The sequence below is a fragment of the Penicillium subrubescens genome (assembly GCF_028828155.1).
Source record: "Penicillium subrubescens strain IBT 31985 chromosome Unknown utg000002l_segment0_segment0, whole genome shotgun sequence".
Taxonomy (NCBI): Eukaryota; Fungi; Ascomycota; class Eurotiomycetes; order Eurotiales; family Aspergillaceae; genus Penicillium; species Penicillium subrubescens.
Genome location: NW_026643152.1, coordinates 1215787 through 1232014, shown reverse-complemented (window position 1 = coordinate 1232014; position 16228 = coordinate 1215787). Strand labels below are relative to the sequence as shown.

The 16228-nt window shown below is 46.5% G+C and overlaps 8 protein-coding genes across 8 annotated transcripts; 5 read left to right on the top strand and 3 right to left on the bottom strand.

The window, feature by feature from the left end:
• Window positions 1–830: 830 nt before the first annotated feature.
• N7473_001853 (uncharacterized protein) lies at window positions 831–1367 on the bottom strand (the record flags this gene model as incomplete). The annotated part of the gene is made up of 3 exons (XM_057147793.1): window positions 831–884; window positions 944–1177; window positions 1239–1367. The coding sequence occupies 3 exons, from the start codon at window positions 1365–1367 to the stop codon at window positions 831–833; spliced, it is 417 nt and encodes a 138-aa protein (XP_057011447.1).
• A 660-nt stretch (window positions 1368–2027) lies between these two features.
• Window positions 2028–2650, top strand: N7473_001852 (uncharacterized protein; the record flags this gene model as incomplete). The annotated part of the gene is made up of 2 exons (XM_057147792.1): window positions 2028–2237; window positions 2531–2650. The coding sequence occupies 2 exons, from the start codon at window positions 2028–2030 to the stop codon at window positions 2648–2650; spliced, it is 330 nt and encodes a 109-aa protein (XP_057011446.1).
• A 450-nt stretch (window positions 2651–3100) lies between these two features.
• Window positions 3101–3850, top strand: N7473_001851 (uncharacterized protein; the record flags this gene model as incomplete). The annotated part of the gene is made up of 1 exon (XM_057147791.1): window positions 3101–3850. One exon carries the CDS (start codon window positions 3101–3103, stop codon window positions 3848–3850), a length of 750 nt encoding a protein of 249 aa, XP_057011445.1.
• A 3207-nt stretch (window positions 3851–7057) lies between these two features.
• N7473_001850 (uncharacterized protein) lies at window positions 7058–8832 on the top strand (the record flags this gene model as incomplete). The annotated part of the gene is made up of 3 exons (XM_057147790.1): window positions 7058–7424; window positions 7491–8722; window positions 8776–8832. The coding sequence occupies 3 exons, from the start codon at window positions 7058–7060 to the stop codon at window positions 8830–8832; spliced, it is 1656 nt and encodes a 551-aa protein (XP_057011444.1).
• A 1564-nt stretch (window positions 8833–10396) lies between these two features.
• On the top strand, window positions 10397–11141 carry N7473_001849 (uncharacterized protein; the record flags this gene model as incomplete). The annotated part of the gene is made up of 2 exons (XM_057147789.1): window positions 10397–10778; window positions 10876–11141. Coding segments are annotated over 2 exons (648 nt in total), but the record flags the coding sequence as incomplete, so codon positions are not given.
• Window positions 11142–11809: 668 nt separating this feature from the next.
• N7473_001848 (uncharacterized protein) lies at window positions 11810–12533 on the bottom strand. The gene is made up of 2 exons (XM_057147788.1): window positions 12288–12533; window positions 11810–12224 (listed from the first exon to the last, which is right to left on the bottom strand). Exons 1-2 carry the CDS (start codon window positions 12446–12448, stop codon window positions 11987–11989), a joined length of 399 nt encoding a protein of 132 aa, XP_057011442.1. The 5' UTR covers window positions 12449–12533; the 3' UTR covers window positions 11810–11986.
• Window positions 12534–13217: 684 nt separating this feature from the next.
• On the top strand, window positions 13218–15243 carry N7473_001847 (uncharacterized protein). The gene is made up of 5 exons (XM_057147787.1): window positions 13218–13536; window positions 13596–13933; window positions 13993–14312; window positions 14363–14603; window positions 14661–15243. Exons 1-5 carry the CDS (start codon window positions 13289–13291, stop codon window positions 14840–14842), a joined length of 1329 nt encoding a protein of 442 aa, XP_057011441.1. The 5' UTR covers window positions 13218–13288; the 3' UTR covers window positions 14843–15243.
• A 227-nt stretch (window positions 15244–15470) lies between these two features.
• On the bottom strand, window positions 15471–15947 carry N7473_001846 (ankyrin repeat domain-containing protein; the record flags this gene model as incomplete). Its single annotated transcript, XM_057147786.1, has 1 exon — window positions 15471–15947. One exon carries the CDS (start codon window positions 15945–15947, stop codon window positions 15471–15473), a length of 477 nt encoding a protein of 158 aa, XP_057011440.1.
• Window positions 15948–16228: the final 281 nt, after the last annotated feature.

The following is a 16228-nucleotide window of genomic DNA, read 5'->3' as shown; positions in this document are numbered from 1 at the left end:
CATGCTCCTGGGAGGGCCGCGTAGGAGCTCCTTGGGCCACATAGACGATAAAATCGGTTCAAATTAGCGTATCTCATATAAGTAGCGTTGTCGCATCCTGCCTTTCCTTTCCAGATATTTCAATCTGTGAACAGATGCTTCCTCCAAGAAGTCAATAAGCAACAGAAACTGCTTAGAAATAGTTGAGGGTAAATCCAATTAATTCGCCATTGTGGTTAGTTACACTGGATTCTTATTCTAAAAGTCTTGGGCTCAGTTGGATATGCTGCAGCTGCAGTGACTAGTAGACAACTGGCCAATCTAACCCATCATATGTTCGACAGATTCTATCTCTGTCGGGATATATCCTTCTCTGAGGGACATCATCCCGTGCTTGGTGCACGCATTCTTGCGCCAGGCTACGGCTCCGGTGTTATGACCGCCGAGGGCCGGCGTGTAGGATCCAGGGGTGTTTTGCAACCAGACTAACTATCTACATCTATCTACATGAATCAATTGACTTTTACTTTTCGAGCATACATGCTGTCCACTTAACTGTGTACACAGTACCTAGCTGGTGATACCAACAATCTCAAGATGGAGTCTCAGTCCCTACAGTAGCGCTGACCCCTACACAGTAGCTATATTCCCTTCCCAGGTGCAATTTTTTTATATTCATGTTTTCTGTTACAATAGTGCACTCATTCGGTCATACTGAATAGATTCCGTTTGATCTCAGAGATTAGAATTTCAGAGGAGCTGATAAACTTTAGCTTGCCGAGGTACAAAAATGCGACCAAGAACACTATATCGCAGTCGGAATTGTTACCAGAAAAGCGCTTCTCGAATGATTAGACTACCACCACGGTCCGATTCAGAGTCTCCAAGTAGGGGAAAGGGCCAGCCTTAGATTGATTAGCAACTTAACACCAGAAGGCACGTGTTTATATTAGGTTTCATTTACACCAACAAGCGCCGCATGGGCAACATTGATCTGAGCATCACCAGCTGCGATTAAGTTAGGAAGCGTGACCGTAAAGTTCTGATAGGGAGGCTGGTCCGATTCGTGGTACTGCGGGTCGAAAGGGCCCTGGTAAAGAATAGTACCCATGACCTCGCCTGCAGGTTGACAAGGAGTAGATGCACAGGAGGAAACTCCAATTATAACAGCAATCTCTGTAGACCCAGTCAAGGAGTTCTGATAGACACGTTAGATTAATTTCGCTTTTCTCTTTCACGTTTTCAGAAGCGTAACATACAGGGCGCTGAACCTGGACGGTCACGTTGCCGCCTTTGGTGATCATATAGCCAGCGGTGGGAAGGCCGATGATGGAATTCTGGGCCAAAGAGACACTAGCTAGCACGACTAGAGAAATGATGGATTTCATGACGTTGGCTTGAGTGCGTGACAGTGGTTTGATGATCAGAGGTAGAAACATATAAATTTACGATGGGTCGATATGAATACCAGGTGTGAATGTGGGATATCTATTATACTAGAGAGAGCTTCAAAGACCCGTCTGATTTGGAGAGCGTTGAAAAGTTTGCTCGAACAGCGACCACGATGCAGCCTTTGGGACTCGCTAAGGCTTAGGAAGACTGCTGGAAATCGATAGGTCATGCTCCCTTGGAGTTTAAGTTAGTTAACTCACTAGCTCGAGTCAACAGAACTGAATTCGACTATTTCAACGTTCTGACTCATTTTTCATTGGACTTTCACGTGGACATACACAAAGTCTTCACAAGAGAATATCAAGCCGTGCAACTTTATCGTATCGGGTGAGATAGTGAGGTGGTGAGGTGCGAGTTTACCCACAACGGTGACAACCGGGGCATTTCAACGTTTATTTTTCGATACGTAAAGCTCAGCGGTGAGCTCCATTAATATTCTAAAGCCTTCTTGTGCGAGGAACCGCTAATGCAATGAACGAAACCAATGGTCGCTGGGGTCATCTGCAGGAGCGAACGTCGGTTTTGTGCGAAACGATGAACCGTCGCGTGGCGAATAGCCGAAATTGAATGTCGCCAGCCTTAGATATCGCTGACAGATGGACCTGAAGATTCCACTTGCCGTCTGCGTCGGTGTCGATTCAGAAATTGAAACAGCTTGTGCAGCTCTAACGCCTCAGGGCATGTCCACCCGTTTTGCAGAGATTCCGGGAGGAAATAACGCCGGAGATACAAAAACGCACGATATTCGAGACGCCGCCGGATTGACTGAAGAATCGTATGCCGCGCCGGAAACGGAACCCCCGCCGGTATCCCGAGGAGAGAATATAATATAATGCGTAGAGTACTTCTGGTCAACCAGTCAGCCAAAAGACGTTGGCATCATCCGAATTTGTGTTCTCACCGGACACTGATTTTTCTTGCAGGGAACATCTGAGTGGAGTTCTGTAATTCCCGGAGGATTTCCGCTAAAACGGCTGCGGATGTTCAACAATCCAGGAGGCCAGATATTAGCTTGTGAGAAAAGAAAAAGCAGACAATGATGAGGTGACGTTAAAACCTGATGTAGTGATCTTTAAAATCTTAATTTTGCTGTCTCTAGTATAGCGGTGATAGGAAGGGGGGCTCCCAGAACACAAAAGAACTTATTTTTAAGGGATACGACATTTGGAAGGCATACCCCGAGACAAGGGCGACACTCCCGGCTGTTGAAGATTTGTGAGGAATATAATTAGCCAAAGGGCTGGGGGTTCTTCCTTACTCCGAGGAACTGAATACGATTGTGATCTAACGCGTTGCCCGAAAGTCAACGCCATCAGAGAGGGTGCTGATGTCTCAATCTCAACATTGACCATCAAATCCATGACCCAAACAATTACTCACATTGCTGTGCATGTAGTAATTTACTGGAGTTGGTTCCTGCCAAAGATCTCCGTCGGCACTCTGTTGCTAAAATGATTCATTTTCTGACAAGACTCATACACTGATGGAAAGCATGTCCGCAAGTTTCATGGTCTCAAAAGAACCAAAAGTTTACTTCAGCAGTCACTGTCTCAGTGACAGATATAAAGCGAGCTTCTGCACTCTTCACTTGTCTCTCAGCAAACCCCTGAACGTTTTTGCAGACGAGAGACTTCTTTTTGGAAAACCTCCCATAACCCAGACCCACAGAATGCCCAACCTGAAACAGATTCCCCGAGAAATTTTCGATCTTATAGTGGAAGGGCTCAGCCCTAATTCGACCAAGAATATCGCAGATGCCCTTCTATTCAGTGAAAAGCAAGAAAACATACTTTGGAGAGTGATATTCAAGAACGATAAATGGATCGACGAAGCGTTCAAACTAGGGGCCTGCCCCGCGCTTATTGGCCCAAAGTTAGATTTGATTGGGATGCCCAACTACAAAGGCTCCCATCGCCATCACATTCTTCTATCGACAAACGATTATTCGGGTGACCTTCAATACTCTCAGAAACTTTTATTTGAGTCTCTTAGAGAAGGGTATCATTACGATGAAACCAAGTTTAAAGTCACCCTTCCGGAAACCAACTTTATAAGCCCTGATAAGCGGAAGATGAAGATCCCAGAAATTGTACTTCATGTGAAAGATGCTATCAAGCCCTGGGAAACTATCCGCCTCTCGAGGAGAGCCATTCGAAGATTATTTGAAAAGATCGTCGTACGAACACAGTACTCTTTTGCGAGGCAAAAGAAAGTCTGCAGTCTACAAAGTCCATACATTTATGGAATGGGAGGAAGCATTTCCAAGCCAGAGGCACTTCTTCCGATATGTGGCATGCATCCCGTTTGCTGCGGGAAAGAATGGGTGACCATTTTGGTTGCACCCAAATGCCCCCCCGTGAGTCCAATTCACAGTGACGGGAAGAGAGGTCGCATCGTCGGCTGGGAACCCAGATTTTAGTACGAGTAGGGTGGCCAGTCAGGCGCCATTAAAGGTCCACACTTAGTCGAATACATCAGATCGGATGCATGCGTCTTGATTTGGCGATACGATGCAGCAATTTTCTTTTCCCATTGTTCAGTTAGGATTTCTTGGCGAGCGACCGGCCAGCAACAGGATACAGCATTTTGATACAGGCTCCGTAATGAGAGTTCATTGAGCGTAAACCCAGAATGTTGATTAAGGCAGACGCAATAGTAAACATGAAATAACACTACTTGTATTCCTCTGAATCTCAGTTCGCTTTCGCGCTCCTCTCCGCATTATTTCCCCGCGATCCGGTCACAAAGCCGCCACAAGCTCCGCGTGACTGTCGTGTAGTTGTCTGACTTGACAGAAAAGTGGCAGAGGTCCTCATGGCTCCCCATTAGCCGAACGCGAGTCTCCCGGTTACCTGGCAGATTCAGTGCCACAGATCTGAAAGGCACGGTCTAACAATGAAGAATTCAGCCGCTCACGCTCAAATACAATATACCGCATTCGGGGCACCAATGTGTCATTAATGCTAGAATCTCTTACCTCGTCATTGTTACAGTAGAAAGAAATGTAGAGAAAATCTTCGAGATGGTGGCGGAAATCACTAGAGAGTGTAGGAGGAATTTGTAGTCCGGGAGCAGATTTTGATCTTGCATCGCTGCAGAATCGCCTCTCAAAGAGTCCCTTGTGCGATCCATTTCGCAATTCTGATTCCTGTGAGTGAGGTGTTCCAAAAAAGGCCAGCCCCTTCCTGGTATGGTCAGCGTGTGCATGGAATCTCTTGTTGATTCTAAAACTTACGTCCATTGCTTCACTTGGCAAGAATCAGAGCTTAAACAAGCGTTAACCAAAGGCTGTCATCCAGATCAGTTGTGGGACTGAGAGGCGATCATTTCTCTTGCCGCCTACCTGTTTGATCAGCAGCCCTCCCAAACCCTGACCCAAGAATACTATCGGGTTGTTGCTAGCCTGTTCAATTAGCTCGCAATCCCCTCCATCTCATTCGTAAGTCACACACCTCTTGGGACCTGTTCCTGCAAATTTGCTCTAACAAGGAATCTGCCTCGTTGGACAGCCCGTCGGCACTGGCGCAGAAAGTATTCGTGGAATCGAACGTGAAACTTTGTGCCCGATATAAACTGTTTGCAACATTACCATGAACACGCAGTGAGAAAGCTCTGCTGCATTCAGGATTAAGCCCTTGACGAGATGGAGTATATCTTCATATGTTAGTTGTTGGCCCACGACACTGAGTCATAGACTGAAGGCGCTGGTCACCGTTCACCAGTTTCAACGCTCATACCCACCGACAATGGCCGTCCACGTATTGGAATTTGGACCGGTGTGTCTGGCAAAGTATTGGACTGATCGTTGAGTCCGCGTTGAAGCTTGAACAGAAAGAATAGGTAAACGTCGAAGACTAAGCATCTTATTGATGATGGTTGAACAGCCTCCTCAGGGTCCTAATATGGAACCCCCGTTGAATGCATGTTCATCTGTCAACTTTTTCTGAATGCTGCAGTCTCCACAGACTCAACATCACGAGTTCAACATAGCTTAATTATCACGGCGACCAACTAAAATTGACATTCCAACTGTGGCTCAAATAAGTGGAAGTTGACGAAAAACATTTGTGTAGCGGCCCTTAGATTTGGGCAGCTGCACTGACGATTATATTTCGACGGTTGCCACTCCCAATAGCAGACGCGCTAGTGTCAAACAAGGCACAGGACAAGACAGGCCGACAAGCCTATAAATACCCCCTACTACGCATAGTCCTTTTGCTCTTCTAGTTAACTGCGTGACTCTTCCAAGCCCGACGATGCTTTTTCATTTGGAGCCAGAAGCTCGGCCTCTACCAAACGGTCTGGAATAGAAAGTTCCAGACACTCCCGGCGGTCCCCTAATAAGTTCTCCCCTATTAATCAACCTCTGGTTCTTCCACAGGACTGACAAACGCATAGCACGTCGTTGATTCATGTGAGTCACGTAGTGCCTGTGACCACCCCGTGCGAGGTACCATACCATCCTTCTCTTGACCGTCGGTCCCGTTCAAGTCTTGCGTTGTCCCGCAACTGTTCAAACTCAATGGAAAGAATCCGGGCCCCTGGACATAATACTGATCGCTGGGGATCTCCTGGATGCCCAATCGATTTGAACCGTCGCTTGAGACCTGCCTTCCTTTTCAGTGCAAAACCGGGACCAGCCATGGCGCAGGTATGTGCGTCGTTCCCTGATCTTGCCTGATGCCAACCTCGCGGAATCTGGGCATTGCCTAGAACCGCGTGCGTATGGCCCGAGTAGATAAGTGCAATGTGCGATAGTCTGTCAACAGTTGAGGCCATCAAGGCAAGTCATGGATCACCACTCCAAAGAACTAGCTAACCTCTGGCAGCGAGTCATGACAGCGAGTAGGGGTGGAATCGAATAGGGATTTCTTCTATTCGTATTCGAAAAGATCCTTGTATGGTCTTATTCGAATCCGAAATTATTTAGGGAGTGATTATTCGTATTCGATATTCGAATATTCGAAAAATATTCAACGTTCTTGGCAGAAATTCGATCGCGTGAAATGATTGGTTAACGCACCAATGAATCCCGCGCGACTTAGCGTGGTTTCGTCGCGTGCTCTTTGTTTACCTAAATATCCTCTTTATTTCTGACATGATGATTTGAGATATTCAAGCTTCTACATCTTATTGAATGAGTGACAGCTGTATTTATTCATCACCTACAATGGATGATACCTCTCCTTACGTTTCGAGACGATCTCAACGATCTCAGAGGATAGATTACCATCTCTTGAATGACGGAAGCGACGATGAAGTGCCTACAGAAGACCGTATCTTCAAAAGACCTCGTTTAAATGAGCCAAAAGTAAGCCCGGAGCCTATAACGCCGGATGACTCAGTGAGCCAGTTGGATCAAAACCGAAGCTCGCCTGTGGAATCACTTCAGCAGAATGAGTTTTCTGAATGGGGATCATCTGAAATATCCCAGCGTTCTACTCCATCCTTACCTCGCGGCAGACCACAGAATGATTCGCTATGGACCCAGTTTATCGTGTCTCCACTCCCGGGGAAACTCTGGTCACGGAAAGGGGCCAAGAGACCCGCTGAGGATCGAAAAATTCAATGCAAAAGATGTAACTGGCAAACTTGTGACTCTGCGAGGGCAACATCGACTTCTAACATGAAGATTCATCTTGCTAAGCATGGGGTTTTTCTCAACGATACTGCCAATGCCGAGAATGGTGGTGGAATGACGCAGCAATCCATAAGTAGCCTCTTCCGGAAACGGGCAGAGACAGAAACGTCACAAAGACTGGAGCAAAACTTGTTACGATGGACAGTCTTGGACAACATGGCTTTTACGGCAATCGAGTCCCCGGCATTTCAGCAAATCTTCAGAGACATTCCAGGCATCACGCTGCCGTTTACATGCCGCAAAGCTGTCGCTAGTCGAATCGACGCTGAATTCGTTTCATTTCGAGGGCAACTTCTTAGTTTGCTGGCTACTACCTGTCAAACCATTGCATTGTCACTGGATGTGTGGACAAGTAAGAATTCAAAGCCGATATTAGGGGTAATTGGTCACTGGTTAGATAGTGATTTTCACTATCAAGAACGAGTACTTGAATTTGCCGAAATGCATGGCGCACATACGGGAGAAAATATGGCGGACCTACTCGGCTCAACGCTTGAGGAGCTGGGAATTGAACACAAAATCCTCACCATCACTGCCGATAATGCCACCAATAACGAATCGTTGATGTCAGAACTATATTTCAATTTGAAAGAGAAATTTCTCGGCGTTGGGGAGACAGACGCCTTTCATTTCCAGGGTGCTGATAGCTATATCCGCTGCCTGGCCCATGTCCTCAATCTCATTGTTAGTGATATACTCTCCGCTCTGAAATCCGGTGATCACAAAACGGCTGTTACTGCATGCGATCTTATGCAAGAGAACAAAGACATTGGGATGCACTCTGTCCTATCCCGCCTTCGAATCATGAGTCTCTGGATAGCAAGAACACCACAGAGAAAACAGCAGTGGAAGTTAATTTGTCAGACAAATCGGCTAAATGACAAGTTTATCGAGTATGATGTTGATACCAGGTGGAATTCGACATTTCGAATGATTAGGGACGCCTTACAAGCAAAGCAACAGATCAAAAAATGGATCGATAGTCAAACCTACCTTCCGCCATTTACGACTGAGGACTGGGCGTGTCTCCATCAAATTGAATCCATTCTTGCAAAGTTTGAGGAGTTCACGCTCACCGTTTCCAAGCGCCAGCCCCAGATCAGCCTTGCAATACCTATTTACTACGAACTTCACGACATACTGAATGATGCCGCCTCTAGAGAAGGAGAATTTTCTGGGCTTCGCGCAGATATTGCTTCTGCCGTATCCTCCGGGCTGAACAAGTTCAAAAAGTACTACGACCTCATGGATGGGCAAGATGCCTACTACGTGGCTCAAGTCCTCGACCCACGATTCAAGACATTATTGTTGGAAAAAGAGCTAGGGAAAGTCAGCGCACACAAGGTTATAAAACATATAAAGGAGCTACTCCATGAGCAGTATCCATCGCCTCGGGTAGAGTCCACTGTCACAAGCAGCCCAGACGAGCCAGCAGCAAGATCGATAGAGGCCCGAATTCTTCAGAAACTGCAACCGCCGAAACTGCAACTCTCCGATGTTGACAGGTATTTTGAAGATGGAGTAGTGATAGCTCAGGATCCAGTGATACAGGACAAGGACTGGTTATTTTCTTGGTGGAGGGATCACTGTCACGAGTACCCACACGTTGCCGCGGCCGCCAGGGACTATTTAGCAATTCCAGCATCAGAGGTAGCAGTGGAGAGACTCTTCAATAGTGGGAGGGATTTGCTAGGCTTGCGAAGGCACTCCTTGCATGGGGAAACAATGAGACGGCTGGTGTTGTTGAGGGATATATATAAATCTGAGGGTTTAATGGTGGGCACGTGCTAAATTTTCGAATATGTCGAATAATTTTCGAATAGATGGATTTTTATTCGAAAAGATATTAGTCAGCCGGAATTTATTGATTATTCGTATTCGAAATTATAATTCTTTTCGAATATTCGACTATTCGATATTCGATTCCACCCCTAGGTGAGCGTGGGATGTGATCGGTAAATTGAAGAAAAAGGCAACGCGCTAAGGTCATCGGGAGCTTCGAGACAGGTGAGCTGGATAAGCTTTAAAGGTATGTTGTGCCCCTTGAGAGCAGCCAGGACCAGTTGGACATGGTGTCCATAAGACGTCTGCTGTACCATATGATACACCTGTAGGTAATAGCTCTCCCAATCATCGTCGCCCAGTGTTTGACAAAATACCAAAATCAATTCGTTTAAGTGAGGAAGTAACTTGAAGGCAAGGCTCATCAAGTTCGAAGCCCTTCCCGTTTCTAGGATCACTTGTTGCTCGACACAAGTCCGTCGTAGTGTCTTATAGACACCTGTGTATGACGGGAAGTCGTCCCGGAAGCATTCCAGTTCCTCCCAGTCTTCACAAGTGGACATGACATCAACTCCTCGCATGTATCGACATATTCGTTAGGAGTAAGGAATTGTGTTTTGAAGTAGCGATAATTTCGTATCTCTATATTTGAGGTCAGACTTTTCTATGATCGTTCGGAAGTGTCCTTACCTGGTTTTAGTAACATTGGGCAGATGTACTCCAAGGAGACGATATACTTATGCAAGTTTGATTTCAAACCGTTTTCCAATAAGTCAAATCCCTTTCTCGAGAATTCAATCGTGAGCTTGCGAAACAGGGAAGGTAGGCAGACGCCCCTCATTCGCCTGCTAGAAAGGGAAAGCTGTTTGACTTCCCCAATGTCGAGGCATTCAACGATACGGAAGACGATTTCTATAGGAAGTGATTCCATATTGCTTGACTGATCAATTTAAACTGTATCGGAATCTATCTGGAGGATGGGGAGGTGATACTCATGCGTACAAAATCAGCGGGCTTTGTGACCTTTCTATAGGCAAGGCTCCTCCTCTACAGCGCTTCGATGATTGGCTCCCAGAAAGAAGACTAATATTATTTACCGAAATCCCCAAAACCATATAGACCGCTTCCTGGTCCCATCAAGGACCAGAGAACTAATAACAAATCGCCGTCCTGATTCTGCCTCGGTGTGATTGGTTCATGAAGTAGACTAATCACATCTAACGATGTTAATTAGTTAATCATTTGTCTTTCATGGTCTGGAATCATTAAAGCATAGATGTTGTATGTTAGATTAATCTGTAAATAGTTCTTTTTATTTGTTGACTCACATACGAATTTTCTTCGTATTTTTTTCTTTTCTGAATTCATCAAATTCTCCTTATAGTATTAGAATACGTAAAAGGAGGATCTACTTAGTAATTCATCCTTCACTCATTCCAGCTAGTGGTTAAGTGGCTTGATTATGGGTTATCAAACCTGTTTCTCTTTAATTGTCAACCCGTTAAGTAATCAAGCGTGAAACGGATACTGTGATATTTATAGCACCGAGGTCACGGTGCCGAGCGAAAGTTAGCCAATAATAATGCACTCGTTAAGAAAAAGATTGAGAAACTCAACAAACAGATCGCCGAGGAACTTCAAATAGCGGGCTTCGTTGGATCTCGCCACGCTCCCACCCCCAAGGACCCTTGTCAATTAAGGGACCGGCATCAAAGGCGCAAGTCATCCATGAAACAGCGAGCAAGCCAGAAATTCACCGACCTCCGCCTAAAGCTGGCTCGAATAAACAAATTATTAGTTTCGACTCGTCAAGTGACTGTTCTCAATTTGCGAGGTACTGAGCAGGATGATCCGGACTTCTATCTCGTTATTTTGCCTCACGGAACGAGATCCTCGGATCTTGAAGTGTTGTCAACGAATCCCGGTACGTATAGCGGTATACCAATATTATACATTCTACTTACTTCGTCACAGTTGCATGCTTTTATGTTCAGGTCAATCAACATAGTAAGGTATTCTAGGACATATATTCCGCTATCTATTTAGTGGAACGAACTTCTCTCGAACTCCAAAAAAAGTTGCAGAAAGAGCCCAGGCTGATCCAAAACTCATCGCTTGTGTCATTTGGGAAAATAGAAACGGATTGGGGATCCTCGTTGAGGATGACGTGGTTAAGCATATTCCAGAGGGTTATATTATGACTGTAGAGTTTTGTGAAGCACCTGAGATGGGAATGGCCTCCTCGAGTGAAAAATCCTCAGCAGTGGAGGTCAAGCCCCCATTCTAAATATGTCGTGTCAAGTTAACGAGATCATAGGAAAATTTGTAGGAAAAACTGGCGGTACAAGCTGCTCTACGAGACAAGTGTGGTACAACAGGAAATGACAGAGGGGCTAAGTTCTCAATTCTGCTCAGCACCTTCCTAAGCATAAAACGAGATCAACCAGGTATCCCGCATAAAGCCTCGTTATGATATGGTCCCCCCTCCCGGGATTGGAGGTCAACCAAGGGTCGGCATATATGTCACAAGGTAGGTATTGGAATAAGCAGCCTTTGCTATCCAATACGACGGAGAGCTAGTATTAGTCCGCAACGGCGCCTTTGTTGCACCTAGGGCCTCTGGTACGGTTACAGTACCCGTGCCCAAGGCCTTCTGTCAAGATGCCTAATCTGAATTAGAGAAACTATTACGCAATATCCAAAATCCGAGTTGCTGTATGGGCTTGAAGGAGATACGGCATATATATATTAGGACCTGTATTGGTAGATCAGTTTTAGTTGCCCTTTCGGCTTAGCCGCCGCGCGTTAATGAATTGTGGGTGTGTGTGTGTGTGTGTGTGTACTGTAAAAGAAATCGTGCTGTATGATAATTTCGTGGTAATTGTATAGGTGACACGCGGTTCAGAATATTTATATAAGTGGGAATTTCCAATAGTAATCATTTTATTTTTACTCCGCGAATGCGTCTATTTCCTTGGACAATCCCACTGGCAAAGTTACATGAACTAAACAACGGAAGCCAACAATACATGAAATAATGGCAACGGGAACCAACCATATATCTGCCTGCAGATTCCAAATCTAGCGCAACTCCTCAATGCTCATCAACCATTTCTTGCCCTTCTCGGAGGTCTACTGATTAGATACAGACATCGAATCAGAGTTCTCAGTCGCGACTCCTTTCGGCGGAATGACCGGTGCTCCAGGCATTGGAGGAAGCTTCACAGGCTTGAATGTCGCCTCCTTGGAGAACTTGACATACCCGTTGAGATAGGCATGCGCGGATGTAACCCGTTTACCATCCTTATCCAGAAGAACCACGGATCCATGGTACGGGTCATTGCGGTTAGGCGTGGGGTGAGGGTTTCCACTATCCACGTTAGCTGAACTCATACTTCAATCCGAACGAGGGGAAGGAATACAACTGTCTTACTTTACCTGCGCGCTGACAACACGAGCCCTTAGCCCGGGAACTTCGTCGATGGAGCGCTCGATTTGCTGGATCAACCAGCTGACATCGACCGTTGTTCCATGGAGCGTCCAGTTAAGCTGCTTCAGCTGTCTGGCGGTGCTTGAGAATGCTCTCGAAGCCATGATGTTGCTTTTTAATAAAGATGTAAATAATGCAGAAGGTGATTCAATTTTGAAAATTGTTATGGGGCATGAAAGTGATCTGATACGTCTGTGGTGGTCCTGATGAGCTGTGCTATTCACCTCTCTTTTATAACTGCATCAGGAGGGATATAAATTAGTGTATAGTTCACCCTGGCTGTCTTTCCTCTTGGATTGCACGGAGCGCTTCTGAATCTATTGGCGGAAAGGTTACGGGATTGCTCAAGGAGTATTGCGCTCACGCAACATTGGGACTAAATATAGGTGCTCCTAATTACGGATGTTCGTTTATGTACAAACAACCCTTGACCCACTACATCGGTTGCATTGCCGCCCTCCCAAACCATCCATCTGCATGGTTTTCGGGTGTCAGCCGTCCGGTAGAACTAGATAACGATAGGGTACAATTCATGCTTATAACCGAGGCTCAGCTAAGGCCTGAAACAGTCTGCGTTGTAAGCGGGCGCGTACTCCTTGGAGCTAGATGAGTTTCCACCACGGCGCTAAAGTTGATGCGCTGTGTCCACCAGTGCCAATGCCAATAAAAAATAAGAAGAGTTACTGGTCACATACGTGCCGTTGGACTATACAGAAGCAGGAGAGACCTTTGGGTATGTCAATACGTTCTCCCAGATCGGAAGCGTCTGATGATCTCATTGGCTGACGGCTTGTTCCGTCATCCAAGGTCGTACCACGTGATCACGTTCACCAGTTACGACTCGCGAGTCGCGACTGGTAACTCGTGCCCAGGCTTCTTCTTGATCTTCTTCAACAACCACTGACATCACATTCTCCCGTCGGCTTGCGGGAAGTAACTCTGTAATGAACACTGTAAAGCCGTTCATTCCTCGTTTCTCCGCCTTGCTTCGCAAGAAACTGTTTCCAATGCCTTCTCCCGGGCCACCATTACCGCCCGGCATACTCGTTGATGAAGAGATCTCGCCAGTATACGATTCCAAGTACTTCTACCCAGCCAGGCCTGGAGAGGTACTCGCCAATCGTTACCAAACCTTGGTCAAAGTTGGCTGGGGCGTGTCTTCAACAGTATGGCTCGCGCGTGACCTGCAAGGGTAGCCTTCAATAATTTCTGTCCATTTCGAAGCTCTCTCTGTCTCTAACAAACATACAGGCATATCAAAGAGCCAGAGAGCGTCGTGGCACTAAAAATTGTCAATAACAATGCGAGTTTCGCTAGTCACGAGCGCGAAGTTGAAGAGCATATTTCCACGGCAGACCCATCACATCGCGGTCGGTCACTTATCCGAACATTACTAGACTCTTTCGAAGTTAAAGGCCCAGACGGTTCCTATCCATGCCTTGTGTATCCGCCTATGAGGGAGTCCTTGTCGACGTATCAGCGGCGCTTTGACGACAGAAAGATGCCACTGCCCCTCATTAAAACATACATTCGTGCTCTTCTTACAGGGCTCGACTATCTGCATGAAGTGTGCAGGACAGTTCATACAGGTGGGTTCATCTTCAGCTTTTATTCTCGTCCGTAATACTGAGCCCAAGTGGCTGCCTAGATCTAAAGCTCGAGAACATCATGGTCTCATTCGAGGATCCTACCGTGCTTGCAGATTTCATGGATTCTCAGCTTACAAAACCGATGGCTTTCAAAATTGACTCGGCGGGACGACCAGTGTATCAATCCCTTAATGACTTCGGGCCGCTCAAAAGCTTGAGAAGTATACCACAGCTTGTCGACTTTGGCTTGGCAACCAGACTCGAGGAAGACGACGACTGGGGCGTTTGGCCTATTCAGCCAGACCACTATCGGGCACCAGAGGTGATACTGGGTAATGGATGGCAAATGCCTGCGGATATTTGGAATCTTGGCGTTTTGGTGCGTTCCGTTGTTCTCCTGAGTTGTTGCATCCACTAATGCCCGACCAGTTGTGGGATATGATCGAAGGCAGAGAGCTATTCCAGCATATTCATGATCACGAAGGTCGCTACGATGCTAAACTACATATCGCCGAAATGATAGCCTTACTCGGTCCACCTCCTCCAGAGGTCATACAAAGGTATCAATATATGCGAGAGTACTCGTGGCCGAAACCTGTCAGACGAGAAGACGGCAGAGTATGCGAGACCGCGGAGGAGTATTTTTGTGGGCCATTCTTTGACGAAAAAGGTATTGCTATGGTTCCTATCTCGATCGGATTATTCTCAGACTCACAAAATATCTTAGGTCGATTCCTCTATGAAGCCCTGATCCCTGACCGCAAACTCTGTGACACACCTTCATTCCTGGGGGAAAGGAGAAGGAATTGTTTTTGGACCTCGCCAAGGAAATGCTTGTCTGGCATCCAGATGCGAGAAAAAAGGCTGGCGAACTGGCTGGGCACCCTTTTCTTCAACCAAAGTAAATAAGCGCCTAATTTCGAGTGTTCTGCTGAAGAATGAGGAGCTCGGATGAGGAGTCTTTGTGTCAAGGGCATATAATAATGGTTGTGAAGAATCCGATCAACTTCACAGGAAGAACGTTTTCGCTGGGTTTACCTCAACTTTATATGCACCGCCAAGAATGGTTCCGAGAATAATGTATATCACAGAAGTATACGAGCAAGGTACTTTTTGACGGTTCGAGATGAGCACTATGTGCCTATTGGTCGGACGCCTTGTTGGCGGTTCGGAATCGCATCCTGAACTCGTGCCACGACGCATCTATTGAATGCAGCCAAAACCGTACGATGTAATATTTCCGTTACTTGGACTCAAACCGCCAACTGACAGAATATCTCAACACTCAGTCATGGATAGTTGTCTGCAGGGCGGTTACCTTGTCGGTTGCGTATGCTTTGAGGTGATTTGGTATGATCCAGTATCTTAGGTGATAACGATTGAGAGTGCCTGGTCGAAGAAAGCCTGCGGGCCGATGGTCGTTACATCGGGCGGCTAAATCTGTATTTTGAAGTTGCCATGAGCGTGGATTGCGCCGACCCTTATGCCTTGCGGGCGTACAGCAGACAGAAGGGATATAAACAAAAAATAGGAGAATTTAGGTGCGGGGCTTGATAGAAGAGAGGAAATTCAGACTATTCCAACGAGTCTGCCGATATAAGTCAAAAGAGGGCGGCGGTCGTCCATATGAGTCCTTGGGATCCGGATCGACGCCCTCGGTTGAAAGTAGTAGCTGGAACACATCCCCGTGATCATATTCTGCTGCATACCATAGCGGCGACCTTCCGTTATTATCCCTGGAGTCTGGATTGACACCTTTTCTCGCGATCAGTAACTCTACCACTGCCAGCTTCCCAAACTGTGCTGCATGCGAAAGCGGCGTCTGTCCATTGGAGTCCCTGGAGTCCGGATTGACACCCTCCGTCGCGATCAGGAGCTCTGCTACTTCCAGCTGACCTCTTCTTGCTGCACGAGAAAGCGGCGTCTGTTCATTAGAATCTCTGGGGTCTGAATCGACCCCGTCCGTCCCGAGAAGTTGCTTGACTGTTGCTCCACGGCCTGTACTTGCTGCCATTTATAGTGGAGTCACCCCGTTAGAATCCTTGGATCACAGTAGAGCAGTGTACAATCAGAAACAAGGCCCATCGATTGCTATGGCCGCACACAATATCCAACGGACTATAAAAGACTATCTTCGTCGCCCGGCTTCTAATATCCATCGACTTTATTCTAGGATACTACTCTTAAGGAATGTCATCTGAGATTGACGTAACATCTTCAACAAATGTTTCTCGCAGCCTAGTTGGCGCAGATGTTTATTTCCTTCGCATCCGAACCTCCTCTGCTTAGCAACGG